This window comes from Corvus moneduloides, chromosome Z, assembly GCF_009650955.1.
Source record: "Corvus moneduloides isolate bCorMon1 chromosome Z, bCorMon1.pri, whole genome shotgun sequence".
Lineage (NCBI taxonomy): Eukaryota > Metazoa > Chordata > Aves > Passeriformes > Corvidae > Corvus > Corvus moneduloides.
The window spans coordinates 42,270,577-42,295,419 of record NC_045511.1 but is presented as its reverse complement, the minus strand read 5'-3'; the positions used below and the strand labels follow the sequence as shown (position 1 = coordinate 42,295,419).

Here is a 24,843-nt window from a genome sequence, read left to right as displayed (position 1 = left end):
TTTATAGAAGAAATCTTTGCATCTCAAATGCCACTGTTCCATTTACACAGATGTTTCTTCAGCTTCAAAGGCCATCAATTTCAAGGATTCAACGCTCATTCAACTTTCAGCTCAGTTCAAGGACGAAACAAATTCCAAAAACTTTACTCTGCAGCAGAGAGATACTTTATTAAAATGTTTTTCAGACATCAGAATAATGTGAAAAGGACAGAAAAACTTTCAACATTGGCAAAATTACAACTGTTTCCCATACAAATGTAGACTAGACCTCTAGAGACTTTGTTTTGTTACTAAAAATTGTAAACAAATAAGGCAATTCATATTAAAACAGCCTCCTAATTTGTTAAGAAAAACCACATAGGAAAATTTAAGCTGGTAACACTATCTTAACAACACGACTACAAGGTGTAACATGAATCCTCTTCCAGAGTAAGAACTCTAAACCAATCCCCAACAGCACCTAAAATACAAAGAGGTCGTAGCACTAGTCTAGAGTGGTATAATCTAAAAAAAAATCGATCCCCAAAACACACTGGAATATTCCTACTCCAGCAAGGTTTCAATGAAAAGAGACTGGCGTACAAATCTGAGAGAGACAGGAACATCAAATCTCAAACAGCTCCTTGAGGGGAGCCACCAGCTCACGTCCTGCGAGGAAGTCGAGATACTTGTCACAAACTTTCCTTTTTTTCAGTGGCAAAGGAAATTTAAGGCCATCAGACTCACAGCTTCAAAAATTCACAGACAGGAAAATAATGTTGTGCTTCTCAGAAGGCTCTGTTCTGCAGGCAGGGATTACCACAGCTGGAGGAACCTGGAGTGTCTGCAATTTCACATGACCACACAGCCTCTGTTAGACGCCCTTTGCTCTGCCTGTTGAGAAAAGAGAGAATCATTTAAAACAAAACAAACCAAAAAATCCAGCAGCAAAATATTTTCCTACTCCAAAGGACCTACTGTGCATTTTTAATATATTAAATTATTAGCATGGCATGGTATAAACAAGAGTCAGCAAAGCTGTACAACCTGTTATACCCTGGAATTGAAAGAATGTTACATATCCTTTCCTATGAGGGGTAAAGGAGGACAAGTACCAGAAAAAACACAAATAACTGCCATACTTGAATCAGGGAGCATATACAATCACCTTGAGAGGTTTTATTTAAGAAATCTAACATCTCTGATTTCTAACACAGTCTTTTTCTTTTTTTGTTTGTCTTCAGAATTTCATTTTTTCAACATGCAAGGAACATTTTCTCTCAAAGAATTTTCAAATCTCAAATTTTCTCTATGAGGAAAAATATGTGAACAGAAGTCACTAACAAAATTTTCTGTACCAGAGATATAATAGAGAGATTTGAATTCTCTAAACTTTCAGTAAACTCACCTGCTTAAGCCAAACTTTACTATAAACAACTGGCATGGGGGGGAATCTTACTAGGAACGGAGTTTAAGGGAAAAAAAAAAATCCCCATATCTTTAAACTTTGAAAAAAGTGTACTTCTCTCCAAGGGGATATATTAGACAGTATTTTTACCCTGGTTTCAGAAAGACAGCTCCATGCCTTCACTAATTACTGACTAAAAAAAGAAAAAAATTAAAGAACATCCACACTTGGTATTTTTTATGTTTTGGGGTTTGGTTTTTTTTAAGATTTCATGACTTCTATCTCCTTTTTTGCAACGTAAACAACCTTGCTAACCCTAAAAGAAAATACCTGCTGACGGTAAAGGTCTTCCTCATCCAGAGCTTCAGCTGCCTCTTCCTCAACTTCCTCATCTTCCCCTTTACGTGCTGTTGTTTTGAACACAGTGCTTCTCTGAGCAACCTCCTGCAAGACATTTTTAAGACCTGAACTCTTCAAAAAAACCCCAAAAAACACAAACCAATCTCCTGTTGCTCACCTGCTTAAGACTTTGAGAAATGAAAGCTCCAGCTGCTGGGAAAACTACTTGTACTCATTTTGTTTGTATACTTTTCACAGATTGCTGAGCATAAACAGCTTAGTTTTAAATCTCTTAATGATTAAAAGGTGTCTTTCTAACAAAACACTCATCAGTTTCTTCCAAAAATCTGCTTTTTTCATACATATTTAAACATTTTCTTTAAATTGCAGTCACAGTAGCTGTCCCACCCCAAGTTTTAAATCACACCTTACACCTGAATTAACCCCTCGCTGCTTCACGTGAATTTCACTGTAACATTCCCCCCCTCCTCACCAGCACACAAGCATAAGGAAAACTACTTCAGAAGACAAATCACTGAAGAGTTTACCAAAACTTTCTTGTCAAAGCTTGTTCTAAGGCACTGCCCAGCTCCTGGCATGAGGGAGGTGTCTGAACAAGTCATTTTTTTACTATTTAGACTTGATACAGGGGAAAAAAACCGACAGGTTTCAAGTAGAGGCATTTCTGAACTGCAGCTAATTCTCCAAAAGAAGAGAACTTTACCAACACTGCAGTGCACTCCTGTGTGAAGCCCTAACCTGCATCTTTGTAAGTGGTAACACCACAAAAAAAGCTCACGCAGATCTGAGGTGCTTTACCTCTCCCTGAGAATTTTTCAGTACAACTTTCACATCTTCACCGGTGCCCCAGGAATTCTGGTTCTTCCAGATGAGGTCAGAGGGAGGGCTTGCAGTAACTCCAGCATTTGCAGCCCAGATCTGTCAACAGAAGTCACACAGGAACATTGTTTGCCAGTTCTTACACATTTCTGAATTACTGACTCATTTCATGTATTTCTGAATCTCTTCCAGTTAAGAAAACACAAGTATCTGCAAAAACGTTTTGGGCAATAAAACAGAGACTTTAGAGTAGGTAAGCACACCTGTACATGGTGAAAATTACTGCATCATACAGAAAATAAAGTTCTGAAAAACACCTTTCTGTGTTAATTGCCCCAGCAACTGACACAACTAATGTCCAACACAAACACAGGTGATTATTTTCTGAACGTGTACACAGGAAGGACAAAACTAAAAACCTGATGTCTTTTTGACCCACACAAGTTGGCCTGGAGTCCATTTCAACTGAGCAGCTGAAACTTGACAACTTACTGTAACAGTTTGGCCTGCCTTTAGTACGTATCTTGAGGTATATCTGTAACTTGCAGAAGTATCTCCTATTTTTCGGATCATCTCCCAACCTCCCATAGGTTGATCCTAAGAAAAGGGAGAGGAAAAAAAATTATTCCCACCAGCGTTCATTTTCTGTTATGCTTGCAGTGAGTTTTTTATCCTTAAGGTTGTGAGACACATAAAACTTTCAGTAAAAAGGGTTCATTATCACTTGATCTTCAGCATGGAATTAGAATAATTTTAGGTAAATTTATCTTACCTCTTATTTGAAGTTAAAACTTAATACATCCTGCTTTTGAGTTTTGATGTTAACTAATGTTTATGATTTGCATCAGTTTTGTTATCACTTGGTCCAGAAAAATACACATCAGTAATATGTATTAAATATTAAAATCCCCTTACAAATATTTAATATGTTTTTTGAAGCACAGAATGGCAAGCAGGCTTCCTAGAAAACAAAATATTGCTCGTTAGTATTCTTGAAATAATTTTACATATGTACCACCTGCCACCACATACTCCCTTGTATGACCTATCAACTACTTGAAAAGCATTAACAAATCATATACAAGTCATCCTTACAGAATGACTGCTTCAAAACAAGAGTAGGTATTTTTTATATTCCCCCACCAACAGTTTCTGATCATTCAACAGCTGCCACTGGACTTCAGACAGCTAAAATTATCTAAAATAAAAAAATCTTAGGTATCTTAATGGATGCTGATATTTAGTTTGTCAATGACAGAAACATACCATACTTAAAGAGGATTTACTATGTTTTAACCTATTTATTTATACAAACTGTCAGACACTTGTGAAGGTTCCCCAAGTACAGTTTATTACACTGCACAGCAGGGAGTTGCTCAAATCTAGACTCCCTAGAAAAGTGCTAAAAACATGAACCACCCATGGTTACTGGGAACAAAACTGATGCTTCTCCTTCCTTACGAAACAATGAATGTGTATGCAAATTAAATAAAAGCTGGGGGGAAAATCTATGTGGTAAACAAGTATGTGTGTGGCAGGGGGGAAGCTAAAAAAAAAAAAAAACAAAAAGGCAAAAAAAAAAGCAGGTTCTGACTCACTAGAAATAGTTTTTGACTTGGCTGAATTGAGTCATCTACACACTAAAGTGTCTAGACCAAGAGAAATGTCAAGGTTTCTTGAATTCACTAAACAAAGCCATCACTCCCCAGGTGTGGTAATTACAGTAATTACAATCCACATTATCACAGTCTGGAGGAGCCTGTCCATGTCCTCACTGATTAGAGGGGACTGGGACACTTGGAACCATCTTTGTCATCTAAATCATCACAATAAGCTGCCTTTTAGTGAAGATAAAGGAGGGAAATGTACTGTATGTAACAGCATCATTTTGAGGGCAACATAAGGAAAAGTTGTGATTACTATTTATCAAAGAGTTCTTCATTTGGGTAGATATGTGTAAACTCCAATATAAACTCCTACCTATCCACAGAATCAAATAACCTCAGTAGTCACTGTAACAGTGACTTTGGCATGGGAACTGAGGGCTCATAAAATTGCAGGTGCAGCCAAGGGAGAAAAACTATGATTTAGAAGAGCTCTATGCAGATACAAGGGACATTGGCAACTAATTTCATTCAGACATTTATTCTGCATCTGTATGTATTTCTCTTAGGGCTTTTTAAGGCAGAGAAAGTGCTAAAAAGGCTTCTAAAGCAGCCTGGTTATCTATCTGCAAAGTTTTAGAACTCTGCTCTGCAAGGCAGAACTCTGAAGTGCAAGGTAACAATTTGGTGGGTGGGATACCTTGCAGAAAAACAGCAGCACTGAGAATGGTTGGGAGAAAGTCACCATCAATCCAGAACAGTGTGTGAAAGCTGTCTTTGAGACACACCAGCTCCTTAACGCCATAAGCTCCGGGGTCAACACGAAGCCCAGGAGCTGAGAGGGCGCTGAGGACTCCCTTTGTGCCTCAGCTCGTGACACACATGGCACTTTCAAACCTGTTCAGAGGTGTTCTTCAAGCGGATGAACTTCCCATCCACGTCTATCTCCTCGATAGACACATTCCCCGTGGCAGAGGCTGAGTGAGAAATGGTGACACTGCTGCTGGCTTCGGACTCCTCCACGTCAATCCTCTTCCTCTTGCCGCCGGCCGTGCGGACGCTGCGGCTGGACGATGCCCGTGAGACGGTCACCCGGGAGGAGGGGCTGGGGGAGAGCTTCAGCCTGGGGTGGGGAAGGGAAGGAACACACACACACACGTCACATCAGAGGAAAGGAGGCTTAGGGAGGCACCTTCTTTCTCTCCACAGCTCCCTGGCAGGAGGGTGAAGCAAGGTGGGGGCCGGGCTCTGCTCGCAGGGAATGCAGGACAGGGTGGAAAGAAATGGCTTGAGCTGTGCCAGGGATGGTTTACACTGGATATCAGGAGGAATTTCAGGACTGAAAAGACAGTCAGGCTTTGCCCAGGGAAGTGTTGGAAACACATGGGGATGTGGCACTTGGGGACACAGTTTTGTGCTGAACATGGCAGTGCTGGGTCAACAGCTGGACTCAAATCTTTTCCAACCTTAATGATTCTATGATTTGGCTTAAGTTTTTCCACCTTTTTTTTAAATAAACTTTCTTCCATCTCCTCTTCTTCCCATAGACTAATACACCGATATAGTAAACAAAGCATGTTACATGAAGAAGTGAAGCCTTATGTACTTAAGAGGTGAATAAAACGTGTCAAACAGCTGATTAATGTTCCTGGAGCACAGAATACTGATGGACTACTACATTAAGAGCATAAAGGCATTTCTGTGCATTTGTTAAAGACTGCAAAGAAACAGAAACCCTAGGGAGACTTAAGCCACTGTGGGAAATTTATGCAAAAACCCAGTGGCATAAAAGCTTTGGCTGTTTCATCCCCGCAGTTGAGAGGAACCAGCCTTGAGCAGCTCAAAACATAGTGAAGAATCAAACTACTTTAAATGACAGCGGTGACAGAGGTGAAAATTCTCAGTCTTGGAAGAACTCTGATTCATTTCCAGATGTGGAAAAAATGCAGCTGGCTGATGAGCTGGGCAATCAAAATGGTTATGACTTTATTAAAATTAGTCTATACTTAGAGAAATTTGGCTAACAATTAACTAACCCTGCAATTCATTTCGAAAAGGAATATTAACTATGGCATCAAACAGGCATACAAATGACAATTCATTACCTCTTCTGTGCTGGATTTTAACCAAAAAAAAAAAAAAAAAGGTGTTTGCTGCCTTGAGAGCTGGTCTGATACTCAGTGTGCTTGGTCTCATGGTGACTTAGAACTGTCTCAGACAGGAGGGGGCAAAAACAGTGCCTTGCAAAGCAGTCTAGCAGCATTAAAAACTGCTTTTTACCAGAGAAAGAGGCCAGTGAAGGAAGCACAGAGATAACAGAGACACCACCACTTGTTGCTGTGTCCTTTCCTACCTTTCCTCTTCACCCTCCAGCAATTTCCGGTATGCATTGATCTCCATGTCAAGTGCCAGTTTAACATCCAGGAGCTGCTCGTAGTCAGTCAGCTGCTCCTGCATTTGATTTCTTATCTCTGCAATTTCCTTTTCTTTCTCTGCCAGCGTTTTGCGGCAGTTTTCCTGTTCCTGGGCCAGGCTGCTCTCCAGCTCCTGTGCTCTGTCCTGCCACGCTCTAGACTGGGGAAAAAAAGCATTGAAAACATCAATGACGGTGCAAAGGAAAGCCCACCCAAGCCTCCATGTGCTCTGCTGTTCAGGCAACATGGAATTCAAAACACAGGAGTTGCACGTCCTCCTCTACTTCTGAGTTCATACTCACCCGTATTCAACTTCCTGCTCTCCACTTCACCTACTACAAAAATAAACACCTCAAATTCCAGCGAAACTTGCAACATCCTTGGGAAAACAACTACTTGCTCCATTTTTCAGAGGTCTGAAAATATGCTACTGTACTTGAATTCACTCAGGAAAGAAAAATTGAGCTTAAGAGTTTAACTGTTTAAGAAGTGCCAGACACGACATAGTCTTAACCTGCACCAGGGGAGGTTCAGGCTGGATGTAAAGCTGAATTTCTTCACAGAAAGGGTGGTTAGACATCAGAATGGGCTGCCCAGGGAGGCAGGTAGTGTAGTCACCACCCCTGGAGGTGTTCAAGTGCTCTGTGGTTTCCAAATGTCTGCTTTGTGCTTCAGCTTGCTGCTGCTAATCCTGAATTCTGGGAGGCAGTTCCTCTAAAGGAATAAGGGTTGTTGTCAGTGAAAACCTGCCTGCCTATCATCAAAGCCTCCAAGGCTTGCTCAGTGTGGTGGTAAGCACTCCTTGAAGAAACCTAATTTGTCTCCCGCTTCAGAACTTCCATCAAGCCAGCAGATCTCAAAACTGTACACCCAGAATGGACAGCTTATCAAAGAAAGGCCAAATGATGGCAGCTGTAAGGCTTTGCTTTCCATAAGTATGATTTCTTCTGTTTGATTGCCCCTTAAGATTTAATTTTTTAAGGACAGACACAGGCACCAATGGCCCACAACCACAAAGTTTGCTATGCATGCACCCAATTTAGGAAATCATCCCAGTCCAGAGACAAAGAGAGGAGAGTCTACATGTCTGACACAGGGGACCAGTGTAACTGGTTGTCAATGTTAAGAGAGTCAGATAAGGAATTTAATAAATGGAGTTTTGTGTCACGTGGAAGATCACAGTGGAGTCTACTACAGAGCTCAGTGCTGGCAACTCAAACCAGACCAGCACCAGGGATAAGAGTGCTCTTCCAAGAAAATAAAGCTTAACTTAGCGCTAGTAAAATGGAAAACAAGTGTGCTGCCTGACTTCACTAACGCTACCAAAAAAAACCCCCAAAAACACAGCAAAATGGATCCTTTGGTGGAAAATCAGTCAAAATGACAGAAGCTGATTTTCATAGCCCTGAAGTTAGCAACAAACACTTCTGCCACTTCAGAAGTAAGTTCTCTGAACCAAGCTGTCACTCCTGACGTAACAAAACAGAGGCAATTAACTTAAAAAACCTGTTGACCGAACCCCCAAAAGATGATGTTAATCTAAAGCCAGAAATAAGATCTAAGTGGCCAAAACTTTCCATCCAATTCCTGTGTAACCTCATGCACATTCATTACATCACCTGATATTTTCCAGAGACTAACTTGACTATATAAAAGGAAAACTAGTAAAAGATTCTTCCTAGTATCTGCCAATTTATTTGGAAAATTAGGAAATAACAACCCCTGCATTAATATTTTTCACTTGAAATATACAGTACTTTGATGTCCTACTGCACAGGAGGAATACAATCAAAATGTATCCCAGAAAGGATGAAACAGCGCTAGTATTTTATATTCCTAAAAAAAATTAAAAGTTTTGCTGCATTTTCAAGTGAGTTACAAAAGCTTACTGCAGAACGAACTCCTAACACTTCTCATTTTCACTCTGGATTTCCCACTGCAGTGCACACAACATTACAAGTAGGCCAGTACTGAACACATCACTTGTCATTTGTTATGTCATACTTCTCTGGGTGTGATTTATGCTCTCTGGGATCTAGGAATAACCAATTTCTGCTCGAGATCCTGCCCTACAGATGCTCAAGTACAGTTATTTGATGTTTTTACTCAGTCTCATAGTCCTAATCTGGGCAAGATCACGCCATTAGGGGTTTTTTCTGTCAGATGCCTAGATGCAAATTGGATCTGGGATGAAAAGAGACACTGAACAGAGACTGCAAATTCCAGTTCTGGCTTTGAATGTTGCTTTGTGAAATCCTACACTAGGCTGTCTAGTCACTACTAAACTGCTCAGTGTCAAGAACTTTTAATACAGGTTTGTCTAAAGTTGCCTCATCTATCCACAAAAATTTTCACAAAAGCCAGTTAACGCTACCTCGTTTCAAACACTATCTCTGTCGCAGAATACTGGACAAAAAAAAAAAAAAATTGAAGTTTCTCAAAAGGAGACATGAAGGAATTTGAAAAAGTACAGAACAGGTAGGAGAGAAGACAAACTCAAGTCATGACGCTGAACATACTTACAAGTTAAGGGATTAAACATTGCCTTTAAACATGCCCTTTAATAGAAAAAACAACAACTGCAATGTAAAGAAAAGTCCTTCAGTACAAAAACCAACAGCTGTAATTAGCAGGGCTGAGGAGGCACAGCTGGTTACCTCTTTCTGGAGGCTGGTGATGTGGGAGGACAGGCTGTCGATGCGGATGCGGCTCTCGTTCAGCTGCTCCCTGATGGTGTTGGCTGCAGAGCTGCTCATCTCCACAGACAGCCTGGCACTCTCCAGCTGCAGGACATCAAAGTTAAGACATCAGTTTCAAAGTAACTTTCACTAGAAGGAAAAAAAATGAATCACTAAAAACCCACACCCAACGCTAAGCCACCTAGTTCCTCTCTGCAGCTCCAAAGCAGTGAAACTTTTCTTTCTTTAAGGCCAAAATGTGGTGCCTCAGTTACCACGTGGATTGCCCTGCCCGGAATTCCAGTTCTCTGGATACTTACTCTAGGATTAAAACTTTCCCTTGTAGACATTACTGAAGTTGAACTAGAGAGTTCAGTTTTCATGCTCAACCGAGTTTATGTAATATGCTTAAATTGAAGAAGCTAAACTGAAATTACCAATTCCCTAAAAAGAAGCAAACTTGTTAACCTTCAGGCAATATAAGCAACTTAGTATCAGCACCCTAAGTCACTACTGCTTCATTCTATCACTTCAATCTTGAATAGTTTTACTTTTACAAAGTAACTAAATCCTTCCGGCTGACCACCACCGCACACACTTGGTCTGCACCACAGACTTACGGAACTTGTTGTTGATTATAATGCCAAGGAGTCTAATTTTTTTAAAAAGTAAGATTCAAAAAATACAGAAACAGTATACCTGGTGAGAGATCAAGAAAGCAATGAGAGGTCGCCTTTTTGGTTAGATCTTACTTTAAAAAATCTTTTCCAAGCCAGACTGAAGGCCTGGAGATAAGCAGGCTGAAAAGACCAAAACCAATGCAAATAAATTCAGTCTGTATGAACTTTTTGCTCTAACATCCCACCTTGCTTTTAAAAAATACTAACTGCAACAAGTACAGCCACAGAAACAAGGTTCAGTTGAGACATCAGGGTGTCTCCTGACATAAATGCTGAATAACAGCAGAGGAAGGAAATGATGAAGCATAACTGATTTCAGCTTTCTGTCTAGATGAGTGAAAAACAGAAGTTTACTGGGCACTGTAAAACTTCCCTATGTTTTGTAATGGGTCAGAGGACTCTATCTTCTGTCTTCTCAGCAAGCCCCATTATGAATTTTTACACAAAATATGGGATGCTTTGTTGATCATTGTTCAGTATCATACTTAACAACACATGAAAATTTCCTCAAAATCACAGTAATCCCAGCACTAATCACTTTTTCCCCCAGATCACCTTCACACAGTGCTTCCTTCCTCTCTGTTTTTGTACTTGATGAGGATTAAACCTGCTCCCAAAGTGAGTTGTGAAAATGCAAATTCACACTCAAACGCATGCTAATTTCAAACCGAGTTCCCTAATAAACTCCTCTGAGCTGCCAGTAATTATGGTATTAAGCAAAACAAAAACAAAGCACATCAAACAGCTGTGTGAAAACATGTCCTCACTTTGGAATGGTAAGTCTCCTCAAGCTCTTCTTTGTACAGCTTCACTTGTGCATCGTGCTGCTCTCTGATCTCATGGAGGGCTTGGGCCAGTTTGTGCTCATACTCAATCTGACGCCCAGAATCAACCTCAACTAGGCGAGTTTCATGCTTCCTTCTTGTCTCATTTATCTCCTATGAAAACCAGGAAAACGTGGTAACATTCAGTAAATGCAGGACAAAAATGTTTAGAAGACTACCCTGCTGAGTGGAGAGCAATGCAGGTAGTAGCATTAGATTATTTTGACATGGAACTTTTAGTAGAAACAGTCTCCCCAGTGTTATTTTGCAATAGCCTGTCAGTAAAGTAAGAGCTAGGATACCACCAGCATTTTTTTCTGAGAGTTGTCTGAACTTTCAACAAATACAACTCAGCATCACTAGACTTTAGAAATATATCCCCCCTTTCTTGAGGTACCTTCTCTGCTTGCACAAAATCAAACTACTGGGAAATGGAAGAATCACTTCCACTAATCAGCACTTTCCCAATTTGCTCGTGTGCTTGCCTGTGCTTTCCCTGGAAAGAAAGAGATTCCAACAACATGAAACAAAGCTGAAAATACTACCAGTAAAAAAAAGTACACATGGAACAAAGACAGTACAGTCAAGTACATTTGTTACTGCCCTAAAGTTCCTCCTGGAAAGCCTCCAGGTGAAAGGGAGAATGTCAAGAAAAAGTTCTAAAAGACAACTATTCATCCACTTTTCTTTCCTTTATTCAAAAACATACTATTATAAAGGCTTGAAATCAAAAATACTGTGGGTCCACAGCACCTGTTTGAGTGTCCCTCTCCACTTTATTTCTCATAATGGGATTATGTGGGAAATTACTAACCTACTTTCTCATTACTAGGAAAAGACATGTGCACTGCATATCATGATCAGAATTTAAGATGAAACAACACGATACACAAAGTTATTTTCCCACAAGAATTCAGAGTTAAAATCATTTTTCCTAGAAAAAGTAAGAAAGAAATCTTCATGCTAGAACAGAGGTAAACCCTACTACTCCGAGCAGGAGTTCAGACAACTTGCAGAGGTACCTCCCAACCTAAATTACTTTCCTGTTCTAGAATGACCTCCCAGTCGTCTTCTTCCCTTTAATAGTGTTGATTCTTGAGACAAAAGTATTTACCTCCTCATACATATTTTTACGGAATTCCAGGTCCTCAATGAGGCTCTGACAACGGTTTTCGAGGTCCACCTTCTGCAAGGTTTCATTTATAAGCTGGTCCTTGGCAGCAGCTAAAGAAGCTTCAAGCTTTAAGGAACAAAAGAATCAACACTACAGTTATACAGCAGAATGCACAAAATGACCACAGCCTCACAGAACTACAGCTAACTACATATTAAGGTTGAACTTCACAACCAAATCCCAATATTTACCCCAGTGATACTACATATCACACACACACACTTTTGCAGTTGTTTATGCAAGTGAGTTCTATATATTTCACGCTGGTAACTGGCATTAAAATTGCTACTTACTGATTTTCCTTACAGATCAATTTTTAATACATGGCAAATACCAATTTCCTGGTCTCCACAACTCGTCCTCTTGGGGTGGCATTGCTCAAGATTACAAATCAAAAGGCTAACAAAACTAGGACAAGAGGTTTCTTTCCTTGTTGTTCCATCAGAACATGGAGAACCACAGGCAGAACCAAAAGGAGGGCAGAGAGAATCACAAACTGTTACTTGTCAGTTATTATCTGTTCTTGTGAAGTCAATCTGCCCCCCAAACACTTCTGAAATGTGTCAAGTGTACTTTGAGTCCTGACCTGCTTTCTTCCCCATAAGTAACATCCCTTGCAATTTCAGCACCTGCAATTTTAAGAGCTCTCGCTTCGACCACTCATGTTATTAATAAAACTCAACAGTGCTGGACTCAGAAACCTACTCAAAACTCTGCTGCTAGTGTTGAAAGTGAACCACAATTTGTTCTAGCTGTGACTAGATGATAAGTTTTCATCCTTCTTTTTGGTTACGAAGTTATATTTTATCACAATAAATAGTACAAAAACCACTCATAGTATAGAAAACCACCTCATAGTATAGAAAACCACCTCACTTGCTAACAGAACCTGATGGTTAAAGGTTTCTTCTTCTCACCTCTCTAATTTGATCTTTCAAATCTTCAATTTCTCCTTCCAGACTTTTCTTATCACCAAGGGCTGTGGCCAGTGCAGCTTCTTTAGAATTTAGGGCTGCTTCAAACTCACGAAGTTTGACTTGGGCTCCATTGAGGTCAGATTCCTTTTTTGCATAGCTGGAACAAACCAGAGAAAGTGGTCAAGAAAATCTAGAAATACCCCCAAAGTTGACTGTTGACTAATAAAGCAATCTGAATCTCAAACTTGAGAAACACCTGGAAAAACATTTTGTCTTAGCTAAATCTATTGTGCTTTTGCAGCACCCTTCTGATCATATGGAATGGCAAAGTTCCACAGACCTGAGGAAACAGACCCAAATCCTGTCTATACAATACCTGCTATGATAGAAATTGCACTGGTGCAGAGGCGATTTGATTTCTTTATGAAGACAAGCACACAAGTTTTTCAAATACCTTCAAATTTAGTTTTTGTGTCTACACAAGCAGTCAGGCAGTTTCTAGGTGTTTATTTCCTAAACCAGCACATTCAAACAGGGAAATCCAACAGGAAAAAACTAAAGTAATGTCACATAAACACAAGTTTGTTATCCACAAATAATGCTATCCCAGGCTACTACCAAAAATAGGAGAAAGGAAACCCATACTTGTGAATCAAAATGTTTCTTGTCCTTAGATGGCACAACCAACCATTAAGTGTGTAACAATTTCATCCCCCTTGGAGTTCATTCTTTTTCTCCCTGGGATATCCACATTTGTCTATCAAGGGCAGTAGCATGCAGAAGTTCTAGATGGTTTTAACTGAACTATGAACTTTTTAAAGGAATAGACTGATTTAGGCTCAATAATACCACAGCTGGCACATCCTTCTTCAGTTCTCACACTTTTCTTTCCAGATGCAAAATTTTTTAAAAAAAAGGAGAATTAACAACAAAATGCTGAGAAGACTTAAAATTGGATAAAGTTTGATTCAGAATACATCTACTGCTCTTTTTAACCACTGCCCAGGTGGTAAGACACAACAGCAACACTTCTCGACAAAATGAGACCTAACACAAAACCAACACAATTTTAAAAGGAGAGCCCCTCAGGTTTAAAAGATGCTTTTTTCCTAAGATTACCTGCACTTAACATCATGCTCAGGAGAGGTGCGTGCCCACAGAGGGATGCAGGGATGGAATCCGTGTCTGGAGGTTTCAGCACCATAGCCACACCACATGGCAGGCTTTACGCAACAGATTTAGCGCTGGCTAATCCCGATCCCGTGGGATTAGCGCCTGCTCCCCCGTGGCACCCAAGGGGCAGGCTGGGAGCCCCTGAGACACACAAAAACACACCCTTCTGCACTCAGATGCTTCCTGCTGCTCAACACTACCCAGTCCCTTCGCGGCATTTCACTCCTCAGACCCACAGCTGGATCCACAGCTCAGACAAAAGCACAGCATTTAAGGTTTGGACACATGGGCTCCTGCTTCCAACTCTCTGCTTTATTCACTGGAGATTCTGTCCTGACCTTCCTTCTCCCACCCAGGCCTGTAGAAACTTCAGCATCCAAGGAAGGTGTGCAGCAGAAGAGGAAAAAGAAGGAAGGGAAGGTGTCTTGCTCTAGTATGTCTATAAAAAAGCCAATCTCTCCATCCCCTCTCAGGAAGTATGAGGGCCCACAGCAGACATCTGTTGTTTGATCACTGCTGGAAAAAGCTTTAATCAAAACATGAAGAAGCTGCTTCTCTCATGCTGAAACCAAGCCTACCAAGTCAGACCCGAAAATGAGAAAGCTGCAGAGCCATAGACAGTGTGCTGCTCCCCCATCTGCCCCAAATTATCCTGGACTCTGAAACAGAGAGACTCCCCAAAATACACCACCATGCAAAGTGCATGAATATCTTAAAACTTTCTGGATTTTAATTTCTTTTAACACAAATACCTTTTTAATGCATTTACAGACTGGAAGGCAGCTGAGAAGAGCATTCTTGCCATGCACCAGCAGAGAAAAAAGGGTATATAAAATGGACTAGCAACAACAACACGATTAAAACCCAATGTAGCACCTGTACCACAGAAAGTAAGTATTACCAGTTAGATCAGCCCTTTCTGGCTTGTTTGCAACAAGACTGTCTGGGAAGCCACACTATAATTTAATGCAACAAAAGCCACAGCAGGGGGGGTGGTGGGTGGGTGGAGAATTAAAATTAGTCACTATTAGTTTTTAGCATCATGAGTTGTCTAACTATGAGACAGCTCATCTGAACACATTCTCAGAGAGAAAACAGAAACTGGAGCTCAACACTTCAAACGCTAAGAGCCAGATGAAATCTCAGCAACTCAGCAGTGTCATCCCAGCCCTAAAGGGAATACAGGAAAGGAGGGAAAGATCAGAAAAGCCTCTGTGATTTATAAAAACAAACACTAATGTATACAACACATACTTCACCCTTACACCCACTAATTTTCACCAGGAAGAGCTTCAGCCTCTTGACAATAGCTGGCTTCTTCCTCCCCAGCAAAGCCAAAGCAACATCTGAATACAGCAAATAAAAAAACCTCAAACACCTTCCTGTTACAGTGCTCAGAAATTAGCTAGAACTGTACTCCTTTTCAAATAGTTTGACTGATGAAAGGAAAATAAAAGCAAAGAAATAATTGCAGACTTGCATCTTTTTCAAAGCAGCAGCTTGGTTTTTCTCTCTTTTGGCTTCAAAGTGTGCGGATCTTCTTATCCATGGAATTGTTAACAACAACCTAGAACTTCCCATAATCTCCTTAAACTTCTTGCTGAGTTAATAGAAAAGCCATGCAGGGAAAAAAAAAAAAAAATTCTAGCAGTTTAATAGGTTGAACTGACCATCTGGAGTCAGACAAGCCACACACCTAATGCAAGGCAAGCAGTCAGCAGCCAGATCTGGGGAGGTGTAACTCAAAAGCTCCTCTGAACCTGACCAAGCGCAGGATGCCGTCACCCTACAGCAGATTCTTCTCACCTCCCACAGCCCACCCACTCTTTTCTGCCACTGCTTAAGAGTCTGATCACAAAGCTAAGCATTACCAACATTAATCAAACTCTCCCCGAAAAGCATTGGCTTTCAGCCAAGTCATGACATAGATATACACGTGCTGTAATTCCTGATAATGCAGCCTATATTTAGATCCATAGAAAATTACATTTACTGCACACTGGGCTGGTTTTCCACTACAGTTGTAGAGAAACATGAAAATAATAAAAAACACCCCAACTACAGTCATTAATAATTTATATTCTATTTAGCTACCAGTCAGTCTCCCACATTTTTCCCCTATGACAGACAAAACACTAAGGTTGTGTTTTGCAAGGAAGTGACTTAAAATAATGTAAGAAGGGCTTGTCTAAGAGCACTCAAATTTTTGTACAGAGATCAACGTGAAAGTAAGAGTAACTGGACAAGTTTGGCTTTCCTGTAAATAAATATATGTAATGTGGTTTCAACTTGTCTCATGTCACTCATTTTATTTAACTGTAGTGCTTGAAACCAACAATAATACACCATCTCTGACTGCTCAGCTGTGACCTTTCTCGAAGTCACAAACCCAACCTGAAGTTCATGGTCACCTATGTGAATCCCATGGCTATAACCCTATTTCTAAGCAGAACCTACACACACAAAACACCTATCAAGCCACTGCCCACCACCCTGTCATCATTACCTGTCCACGTATTTGAGACCAAATATTTATGTCCTGCACCGCACAGAAGACAGGCTTACTTGAGAATATAAATTCTTACATTTCAGTGGCTTAAGTTATTTTGCAACAAGTTAACCACCCCACTCCTTCCCCCTTTGGGTGCTCTATGGTACACATCAAAACAGCGAGAGATTTCAGATTAAAGCTCTGAAGCTCCCCAGACTCCAATCTCTGCCTCACTTTTCAAGATCACCTACAATAATAAAAATAAGCTTCAAAATTTTTAAGTCGGCTTCCTTTCCACAGTTCCTCCTTACAGCACATATGCACCCTGGGAAACCCTGGAACAGGTGTCACATCTTTGCCTGCACCAACACACCACATGGTTCTGTGTAGTTGCTCAGGGTATCAGCTGCAGAGTGCCACACACTTGCACAGTAATTCAAGCCACAGGCTGATGGGAAGCTGTTCTTGATATTTATTTTATTGCCTAATCTCAATGCAGAAATGTACTTCAGAATGTAGATGGGAAGGAAGGACAACTGGAGATAAAAGGTAAGACAGACAGATAAATCATCTCTTTGATAGTTAAAATGAAAGTTTAGTTCCTCGCCACAATTACATCTCCTATTAATGCTTGCACTCTACAAAACACCTGAAGATAATAAAGGAAGATTAAATCCTTTGCCAACATCTTCAATAAAACACACAATTTCCTTTGAAGTTACTTTAATCACATTGTCTCCTCTTCCAGGAGAGCAGATGTCCCTCAGCACTGGAAAACTGCCACAGTGAAACCTCAGCCTGCCAAAGACAAATGTAAACAATGGGTTTCCTAAATGAACTAGTGTTAACACCAGCTTATGCTTCCTGAAGGACACAGTTTCCTCACACGACCAGTCACAACATGGAAAAGTCCAGCCAGGGATTTTTGACCTGCCATACACTTAATTTAAGTCCCCAACACAAAAATTCTTTGAAATAAATTTTCTTATCTTGGAAACCATCTCCACCAATGGAAAACTGTGCTGAAACCTGACCCATCAGCAGAGCCACATAACACAGCAGCCAGCCTGGCTTTCTGAACAGCCCTTGTTCAACACGTCTTGGTGACACAGCTGTACCAAACTTCACAATGTGCATCCTTGTTAAGTTAATTGCTCAAGTGACACACGAGACTTTTTCCCTCCACCACCCTGGCTCTGCAGTTGTCCCTGGTGTGCCGCTGTGGCAAATGATGAACCTATGACACATTACCCCTCAAAAGCAGAAGCTTTATCTGGTCTGTAGGATGTGATGGAGCAATTGGGACCCGCTGCTTAAGTGATGACATTATGATGTGCCCACGGATCACATTTTTCACTGCTTTGTATGCCTTGTCTATTTAACCCTTTTCTCAAGAAATATGAAATTTGCAGCAATCTGAACTCTCAGCCAAGGTAAGGCTGCTCTGTTGTAGGAAGTGCACTCCATCTAAAAATATCAGCAGTTACTCCCCTAAAATAATTTGTTGCTAATTGTATCATCACACATTTTGAGACTTTATGATACAGCTATCTGCAGGCAACTACCTGCTTTCACCTCCACGGTTCATGAGCAAGTCTAGCAGCTGGAAATCCATATGCACAGACATTTTTTTCTGTGGAGCTAGTGCTGGCGTCTTCCACAGCCCTTGACTGCAAAATTGTAGCAGTCACAATTAACTGCACTATTTATTTAAAGGAAGGAAGTAGAAGGATATCTCTACAACATCTATCACCAATGGCAAAGCTTAGAGTGAAGTCTTGCCTCATCAACACTGAGAAAATAAACCGGAAATAGTGTGAAATCGGTACGGTCTCTCAATTCTTTCTCAAACTATGGAAGACAGAGAGCTCCCTCTTCTCCACCTCCCAAGAGCTATACAAGAGTTCTACACACCTAAAATCAAATTACCTGGTTTTTTTCCCCCCTGAGTCTTCAGATACAGAGATTTATTTTCCCTTATCTCCATTCTGCCCATCAAAAGCTTCCTACTTACACAACTATGAGTATCATTTTTCCATCCCCTCCCCAGAACAGAAATAGGGAGGCTGGTTTTTTTTTTAATCCCACTTCCCCCCCCCCCCTCCCTCCAGCTCTTTAAAGATTTGAAGTATTAAAGAAAACCTTCATATTTAGCTACAGCAGAACCCACTGCATGGCAGGCACTCTAGAAGAAGAGCATGCAACAAGTCTGCTATATATAGCAGTGTCAGCTATAGAAACAAATGCAGTTTTTCTTGAGGGATTTAAAGCACAGAGCAAGCTTTTGGTGCATCACACCACGTAGGTGGCACTGAAGTCAGCAAATCCAACAAATAGGTGACTGGGTCTTTAATTTTTATAAAGAAAGAATAAGAGAAGCCCTCCAGCACTTTTGGGAGTAGCTAGAAGCTTGAGTTTGAGGCACTAATTCGAAGAGTGGCTGAAAGACAACTGGAATAAAATAGATCAAGCAATTAAGAAGGAAGCCATGCTAAACAGAAAAATCAGAGTTGCACAAGAGTAACACCTGCAAAAATATTCAAACAGCACAAGAAGGCCAGCTAGACCATGAATAATATTGCCCACCTTCAGGTAACTAAGTGGCAAATCATCTTTGCTCCCCCCACAGACCCAGAACACCTTGAGAGCTATTTCTCCTCACATTTATCTCCACTGGCTCTGCAGGGAACCAAAGTCATCACTAATTTAAGTGTTATGACATGGCTACCAGAATACCTAAACCACACGAACCAAACATGCCAGGAAAGTCTTTTTTTCTTTTTTTTTCCCCCCCTCCTTTTTTCCCCCCAAGTGGTGCTCTTAGATCCAAACTACCACATACTCACATTTAAACTAAAGCCAGCACAGACATCAAACTACAGTTCAGCTTTCAGAGAGGGCAAGGAAAATTCTGTTGAGAGCACACATTCTCATCTTACCTTGCAAACCTTTACAGTACTCCTATGCACACTTGTGGAAAGTGTTTTTAAAAGCAATTTTTGTCAGGTTATAATGTGACTTAACAGCTTTAAGAAGCCATGAGGGAGCATGCTCCAGTTCAAGTGAAAAAAACCTTTGCTCCTTTTTAAGACTTTGCAAATAGAATTACAGATAAGCTTAGATATCCAACACTCAAAGACAAGTAAGAAACTGCTCGCTCATCGTAAGGTCTGCCACCAAACAACACCAAAGAGCCACAAGCAAGTGGAATACAGGAGCTTCAAACAGCATTAAGTGATTGTTTTACTACACTGTCCAGGAGTTCTTGTCCAGATCTATCACCTGTATTCTCTGGGGTACAAAAATGACCAGTTTGAGACATGGATTGACTACCAGGCAGGGAGACCACTCTCCAGAAAGGTTGTGACTGCAGCGCAGGAGCAGTTAATCCCCTGCCCCCACCAAATCGTCCGTTTTTTGCCAAGTATCCCATCACAGGCAAACGCAAGACAGAATATGAAGATGTCCATGTTCACATTATTAATGCCTTGGTTCCAGCCACAAAAAGGGAATCCACTACAGACTGCATTTAGAGCCCAATCCCCCACATGCAGTCTTGTGAGAAGCCAACAGAAGAGTGTGTCTTCCTCAGTAAAATCACTAAGAGATGGAAATTCCTGGCTTGACCTTGGAGTCAAGTAATGTTGATGCCTGTCTGCAGCTACACCTGGCTCTCCCTATCACTATCAATAACCACTTTAAGACCTTACTAAGGCACCAAGAGATAACCTCCAGAACAACCAGTCTCACTAGTTAGAAGCTCACGGTTTTAATTTTTTAAATAACAAAGAGGACAAAAGATATCAGGGCTGTCTGCAGATGCACGAAAACATCAATATGCTGGTTACACATGAAATATCTTTTTCATAATGAAATAGCAGGGCTGAGAGTGCGTTAAAGAAAACTAACAGGTTACACAGTACCAGAGGAAGATTAAGAACTCTGCAGGTTTCTTCCCCCCCCAATATTGACACACCTTGTGATTCCAAGACTAAAGCTTGAACGCCTAAAACTGCAGCAAATCACAGAAATCAAATTGAAGGTAAACACCACCAAGGAACCAAACAAACAATTGAATCAAGTTGAATGTGTAAGAAGCACAATCTAGTGTCACAAAATCAGTTCGCTGCAAGAGCAGGGAACTTGGCACTGTGCCGTAAAGCCGTCAATCTGGAGGATGTGTGGACACAAATTCTGCCTGCTCTACCTTAACATCCTGGAAGGTGCACAGAAGTTACAGTTCTCTTTGGTTTTAAGTATGCCCCACGTATTACCTAGTGAGCATTTTCACGTTAAGAAGTCAATGTGTTTCAGAAAAGTTCCATTTCTCATTCCAAAGCAGCTCGAGCCTTAAGGAAAGTCCCTGTCTGTACAGGGAGCAGTGAATATTCATGGAATCACAGAATGTTAGGGGACTGGAATGGACGCTAAAGCCCATCTAGTCCCAAGTCTCCAGCTAGGGGCAGGGGTGCCACTCACTAGAGCAGCTTCAGAGCTCCATCAAACCTGGCCTGGAACACTTCCAGGGATGGGGCACCCACAGCATCCCTGGGCAACCTGTGCCAGGGCCTCACCACCCTCACAGCCAAGAATTTCTTCCCAATATCTCATCTAAACCTGCCCTTTTTCAGTTTAAAGCCATTCCCATCTCGTCCTAACCCTCCAAGCCTTTGTCAAAAGCCTCTCTCCAGCCTCCTTTAGTTACAGGAAAGTGCTCTAAGGTCTCCCTTATTGCGGGTGGCAATCAGAGCACTTTACCTCATCTTTTAAGAGCTAACCTCCCTGTAGAACCTGTTACAGCACCTCACCACCGGCACAGCAAGGATTTTCTGCCTACTATCTAACCCATCTAATCAAAACTTCCCGCTGTTGTCCACACCGGTTGGAGCCGTCCCGACGGGCACCCGAGCGCCGGACCGGCCGCGGATGCTGCGGGGACCGGGGCACTCGCAGCCGGCAGGGGCGGCGCTCGGGGCCGGCGCTTCCCGCCGGGGCGGAGCGGCGGCAGCGCTGCCCGTGCCTCATTCATTCCTTCATTCATTCCTTAATTCACTCCCGGCCGCGCAGCCCCCGCCGGAGCGGGCAAGGGACGGGCGGCCGGGAGCGCAGGGCTCGCACCGCGCGTGTCCCCGCCACCGCTCCGCCCGCAACCCCGTCTCCGTTCCCGCACCTCACGGGTGCTTCCCGGCCCTTTCCCCGCTGCCCACCTGCCCAGCAGCTGCTCGTGCTCGGCGCGCAGCTTGCCCAGCTCGATCTGCAGCTTGGCGCGCTCCCGCGCCGTGTCGTCCAGCGCCCGCCGCGCGTCCGCCAGCTCCGCCTCGTAGATCGCCTTGAGCCCGGTGACCTCGCGGCCCCGCACCTCCTCCCGCTGGGTCACCTGCAGCTGCAGCGCGCTGTTCTCCGTCTCCAAGCTCCGCACCTTGTCGATGTACACGGCCAGGCGGTCGTTCAGCTGCCGCAGCTCCTCCTTCTCCTGCAGGCGGGAGATGCGCGTCGGACTCTGCGGCATCGCGGCGGCTGGGCCGCGGGTCCGCGGCGTGGTTTCGGCCATGGAGCACGGGCGCGGAGGACACCGGCGGGGCGGGGACCGACGGACGTGCGGGCAGACCGACGGACGGACCGACCGCCACCTCCTCCGCCGGCTCCGCACCGATCCAATATGGCCGCACGCCCGCCCCGCCGGACCGCGCTCGCGGCCCTCCCGCCCACGTGACCGCGCGCCAGCCAATGGCGAGCAGCCTTCTGCCGCGGGCTAAATTCAAAACCCGCCAACGGCCGGCGGGCGCGCCACGGAGGCCACGCCCCCCAGGGCCGCGCCCACGCCCCTCATTCCCGCCCCTCGCTCCCGCCCACGGCCCCGGACAAAGGGAGCGGACCCCGCTCCCCTCCCGCCGCCGCGCCCGGGCTCCCCGCACGGCCTCCCCGCACTCGTTGGGCGGTGTGGCTGTAAATTACAGAATCACGGAATAAATCAGGCTGGGGCAATCGAGCCCGACCTGTGACCGGACACCACCCTGTCAACAAGACCGTGGCTCTGAGCGCCGTGTTCAGGCTTTCCTTAGGCACCTCCTGGAGTGGTAACTCCAGCACGTCCCTGGACAGCCCGTTCTAGTGCCTGGCCACCCTTTCTACGGAGAAATTCCTCCTGATGTCCAAGCTAACTCTCCCTCGTCTCAGCTTGGGGCCATTTCCTCCTGTCCCTGTTCCTTGGGAGCAGAGCCCGACCCCCCCGGCTGCCCCCTCCTGTCAGGGAGCTGTGCAGAGCCACAAGGTTTCACCGAGCCTCCTTTGCTCCAGGCTGAGCCCCTTTCCCAGCTCCCTCAGCAGCTCCTGGTGCTGCAGACCCTTCCTCAGCTCTGTTGCCTTCTCTGAACATGCTCAAATTTTTGTCGTGAGGGGCCCAGAAGTGGGCACAGCACTCGAGGTGTGGCCTCAGCTGTGCAAGCACAGGGACAGTCACTGCCCTGGTCCTGCTGCCACACCACAGCTGGGACAGCCCAGGGGCCATTGGCCTTCTTGGCCACCCGGGCACCCCTGGGCTTGTGTTCATGTGCAGCTATAAACCCCGCATAAATAAGGGATTTTGCTGTGCCAGGTGTTTCCTATCCCGAATTTACTTCTTCTTCACACACACAGGCTGCTCGCTGTGGTTTAAAAACAGTGTTGATTTCTGGTGCTACCTGAGCACCCAGTCTGGGGCTGCTTTGAAGGAGTTTGATATACAGGGTGACCAGCAACAGGATGAGAGGGCAGCCTTAAGCTGCGTCAGGGGAGATTCAGGTCAGGCATTAGGAGGAATTTTTTCACAGAAAGGTTGATCAGACATTGGAATGGGCTGCCAAGGGAGGTGGTGGAGTCACTGTCCCTGAAGGTGTTTAAGGAAAGAGTGGAAGTGGCACTCAGTGCCATGGTCTGGGTGATGAGGTGGTGTTCGATCACAGGCTGGACTTGATGACCTCAGAGCTCATTTTCAGCCTAACTGATCCCATGATTCTGTGAGTTTGCTCATTTCAGTACTCAGAGTACAGTTCCTCAGGTTGAGTTAGCCGAGCTTTGGGGTGTGCATTTTCATATTCCTTGGCTGATGTCAGTCTGGTTCCTGAAAGTTTGCTGCCAGTGAGAGGCACTCACTTTCAGGTTGAATATTGATTCTTCAGAAAAAGCAGGAATCCTTTTGCAAATTTCCACTGCTAGGTCACAGCCCCTCAAAGGGAAAAAAAAATATATTCCAATCACAGGGGTATATTTAACTAAAGTAATTTAGTCATAGTGGGGAGCTCCTGGGTTTCCTACATGGTACCTTTGCTGACAGAAACCATTATGTCTTTCTGTTTTTCCCCTTCACTGCCAGTTATTAGAATTTGCTCCTTTTCCACTGGAAAAATAGAAAAGCAGGGTAACAAGAGTGATGGCAGCTGGGAAAAAAATTCTACAGCACCTGCTGGAACATAAAATTGTCAGCACAGTAGGATTATAACCCAGGGTAGTTTTACACTGCAGCTGGCACTGGTGTGAAAGCATCTGTGTTCACAGGCAGTACAAGAGACAAAGTTTGGGAGGTTTTATTGTTGGGCAAACTGAGCCCTCTGCAGGTGTTTAGTGCTGGCTTTGATTTTGTCTGCTTCCAGAATTTACCTTGGTGCTTGGTTTTTTAAATCACGGAGTTTTCATAGCGTTATAAAAATGCATGCTATTATCCCTTCCCCATCCCCCGCTATTTGTCTTGCAGTTGACGTGTGCCTGAAGCAAAGCACTTTTCTTTCCCAACAGAGGTATGGGTGTGATGTGCTCCATTTCCCCTCCCAAATCAAAATAATGTATTTAAAGTCGAAACTATTTGTAAGGAGGCCTTCCTTTCCCCCTCGGAAGCCTCAAGATTTAACTTTTTGTTGTTGAAACCACTGCATTTTAGGTTCCCGGTCTACCACATGAGATTAAACTAAATGGTGCTTATTTAGCAGACAAGGTTGGCTCATACTATAAAAATTAAATGGAAATGAATATTGTAGTAGAAGCAGCTGGCCAGATCAGTCTGCTTACTGTAATTACCCAGTGAAAAAACTAAATGTTGATCTTGCCAATTCCATGCTTATTTTTTACCCGTCTGTGTTTTCAAGTTGCTGCTTACACCTCATTAAAAAAAAAAAAAAAAGTTGATGTAGCATTTCCTATACACATAAAAAATTATAATAGTTGAAGCTATTAATATCTCATTGTTAAAAAATATACACCTCTGTTGGTTTCAACAGCAAGACTGGCTTCCATAAAGAAACAGGTAATCATTGCTGCTGTCAGATTTCCCTGCCATTTTCTTATGTCTGA

At 43.0% G+C, this 24,843-nt stretch overlaps 2 protein-coding genes across 3 annotated transcripts in view; one reads left to right on the top strand and one right to left on the bottom strand.

Annotated features, from left to right (window-relative positions):
• MARCHF3 (membrane associated ring-CH-type finger 3) overlaps positions 1-16,318 on the top strand; it is a 77,263-nt gene extending 60,945 nt beyond the window's left edge. Inside the window, exon 6 of the mRNA XM_032096126.1 lies at positions 14,802-16,318. Coding sequence (XP_031952017.1) covers positions 14,802-14,873 — 72 coding nt within the window. The 3' untranslated portion in view covers positions 14,874-16,318. The remainder of the gene's footprint in view (positions 1-14,801) is intronic.
• LMNB1 (lamin B1) lies at positions 143-22,182 on the bottom strand. Of its 2 annotated transcripts, none has more exons than XM_032096122.1 (11): positions 21,729-22,182; positions 12,858-13,014; positions 11,881-12,006; positions 10,710-10,880; positions 9,242-9,367; positions 6,524-6,744; positions 5,068-5,293; positions 3,059-3,163; positions 2,546-2,665; positions 1,718-1,831; positions 143-873 (listed from the first exon to the last, which is right to left on the bottom strand). In XM_032096122.1, exons 1-11 carry the CDS (start codon positions 22,070-22,072, stop codon positions 832-834), a joined length of 1,752 nt encoding a protein of 583 aa, XP_031952013.1. In that variant the 5' UTR covers positions 22,073-22,182; the 3' UTR covers positions 143-831. The 2 variants fall into 2 exon arrangements, with proteins under 2 accessions (XP_031952013.1, XP_031952014.1); XM_032096123.1 differs by lacking the exon at positions 21,729-22,182 and adding an exon at positions 13,977-14,079.
• Between the last annotated feature and the right edge of the window lie 2,661 nt (positions 22,183-24,843).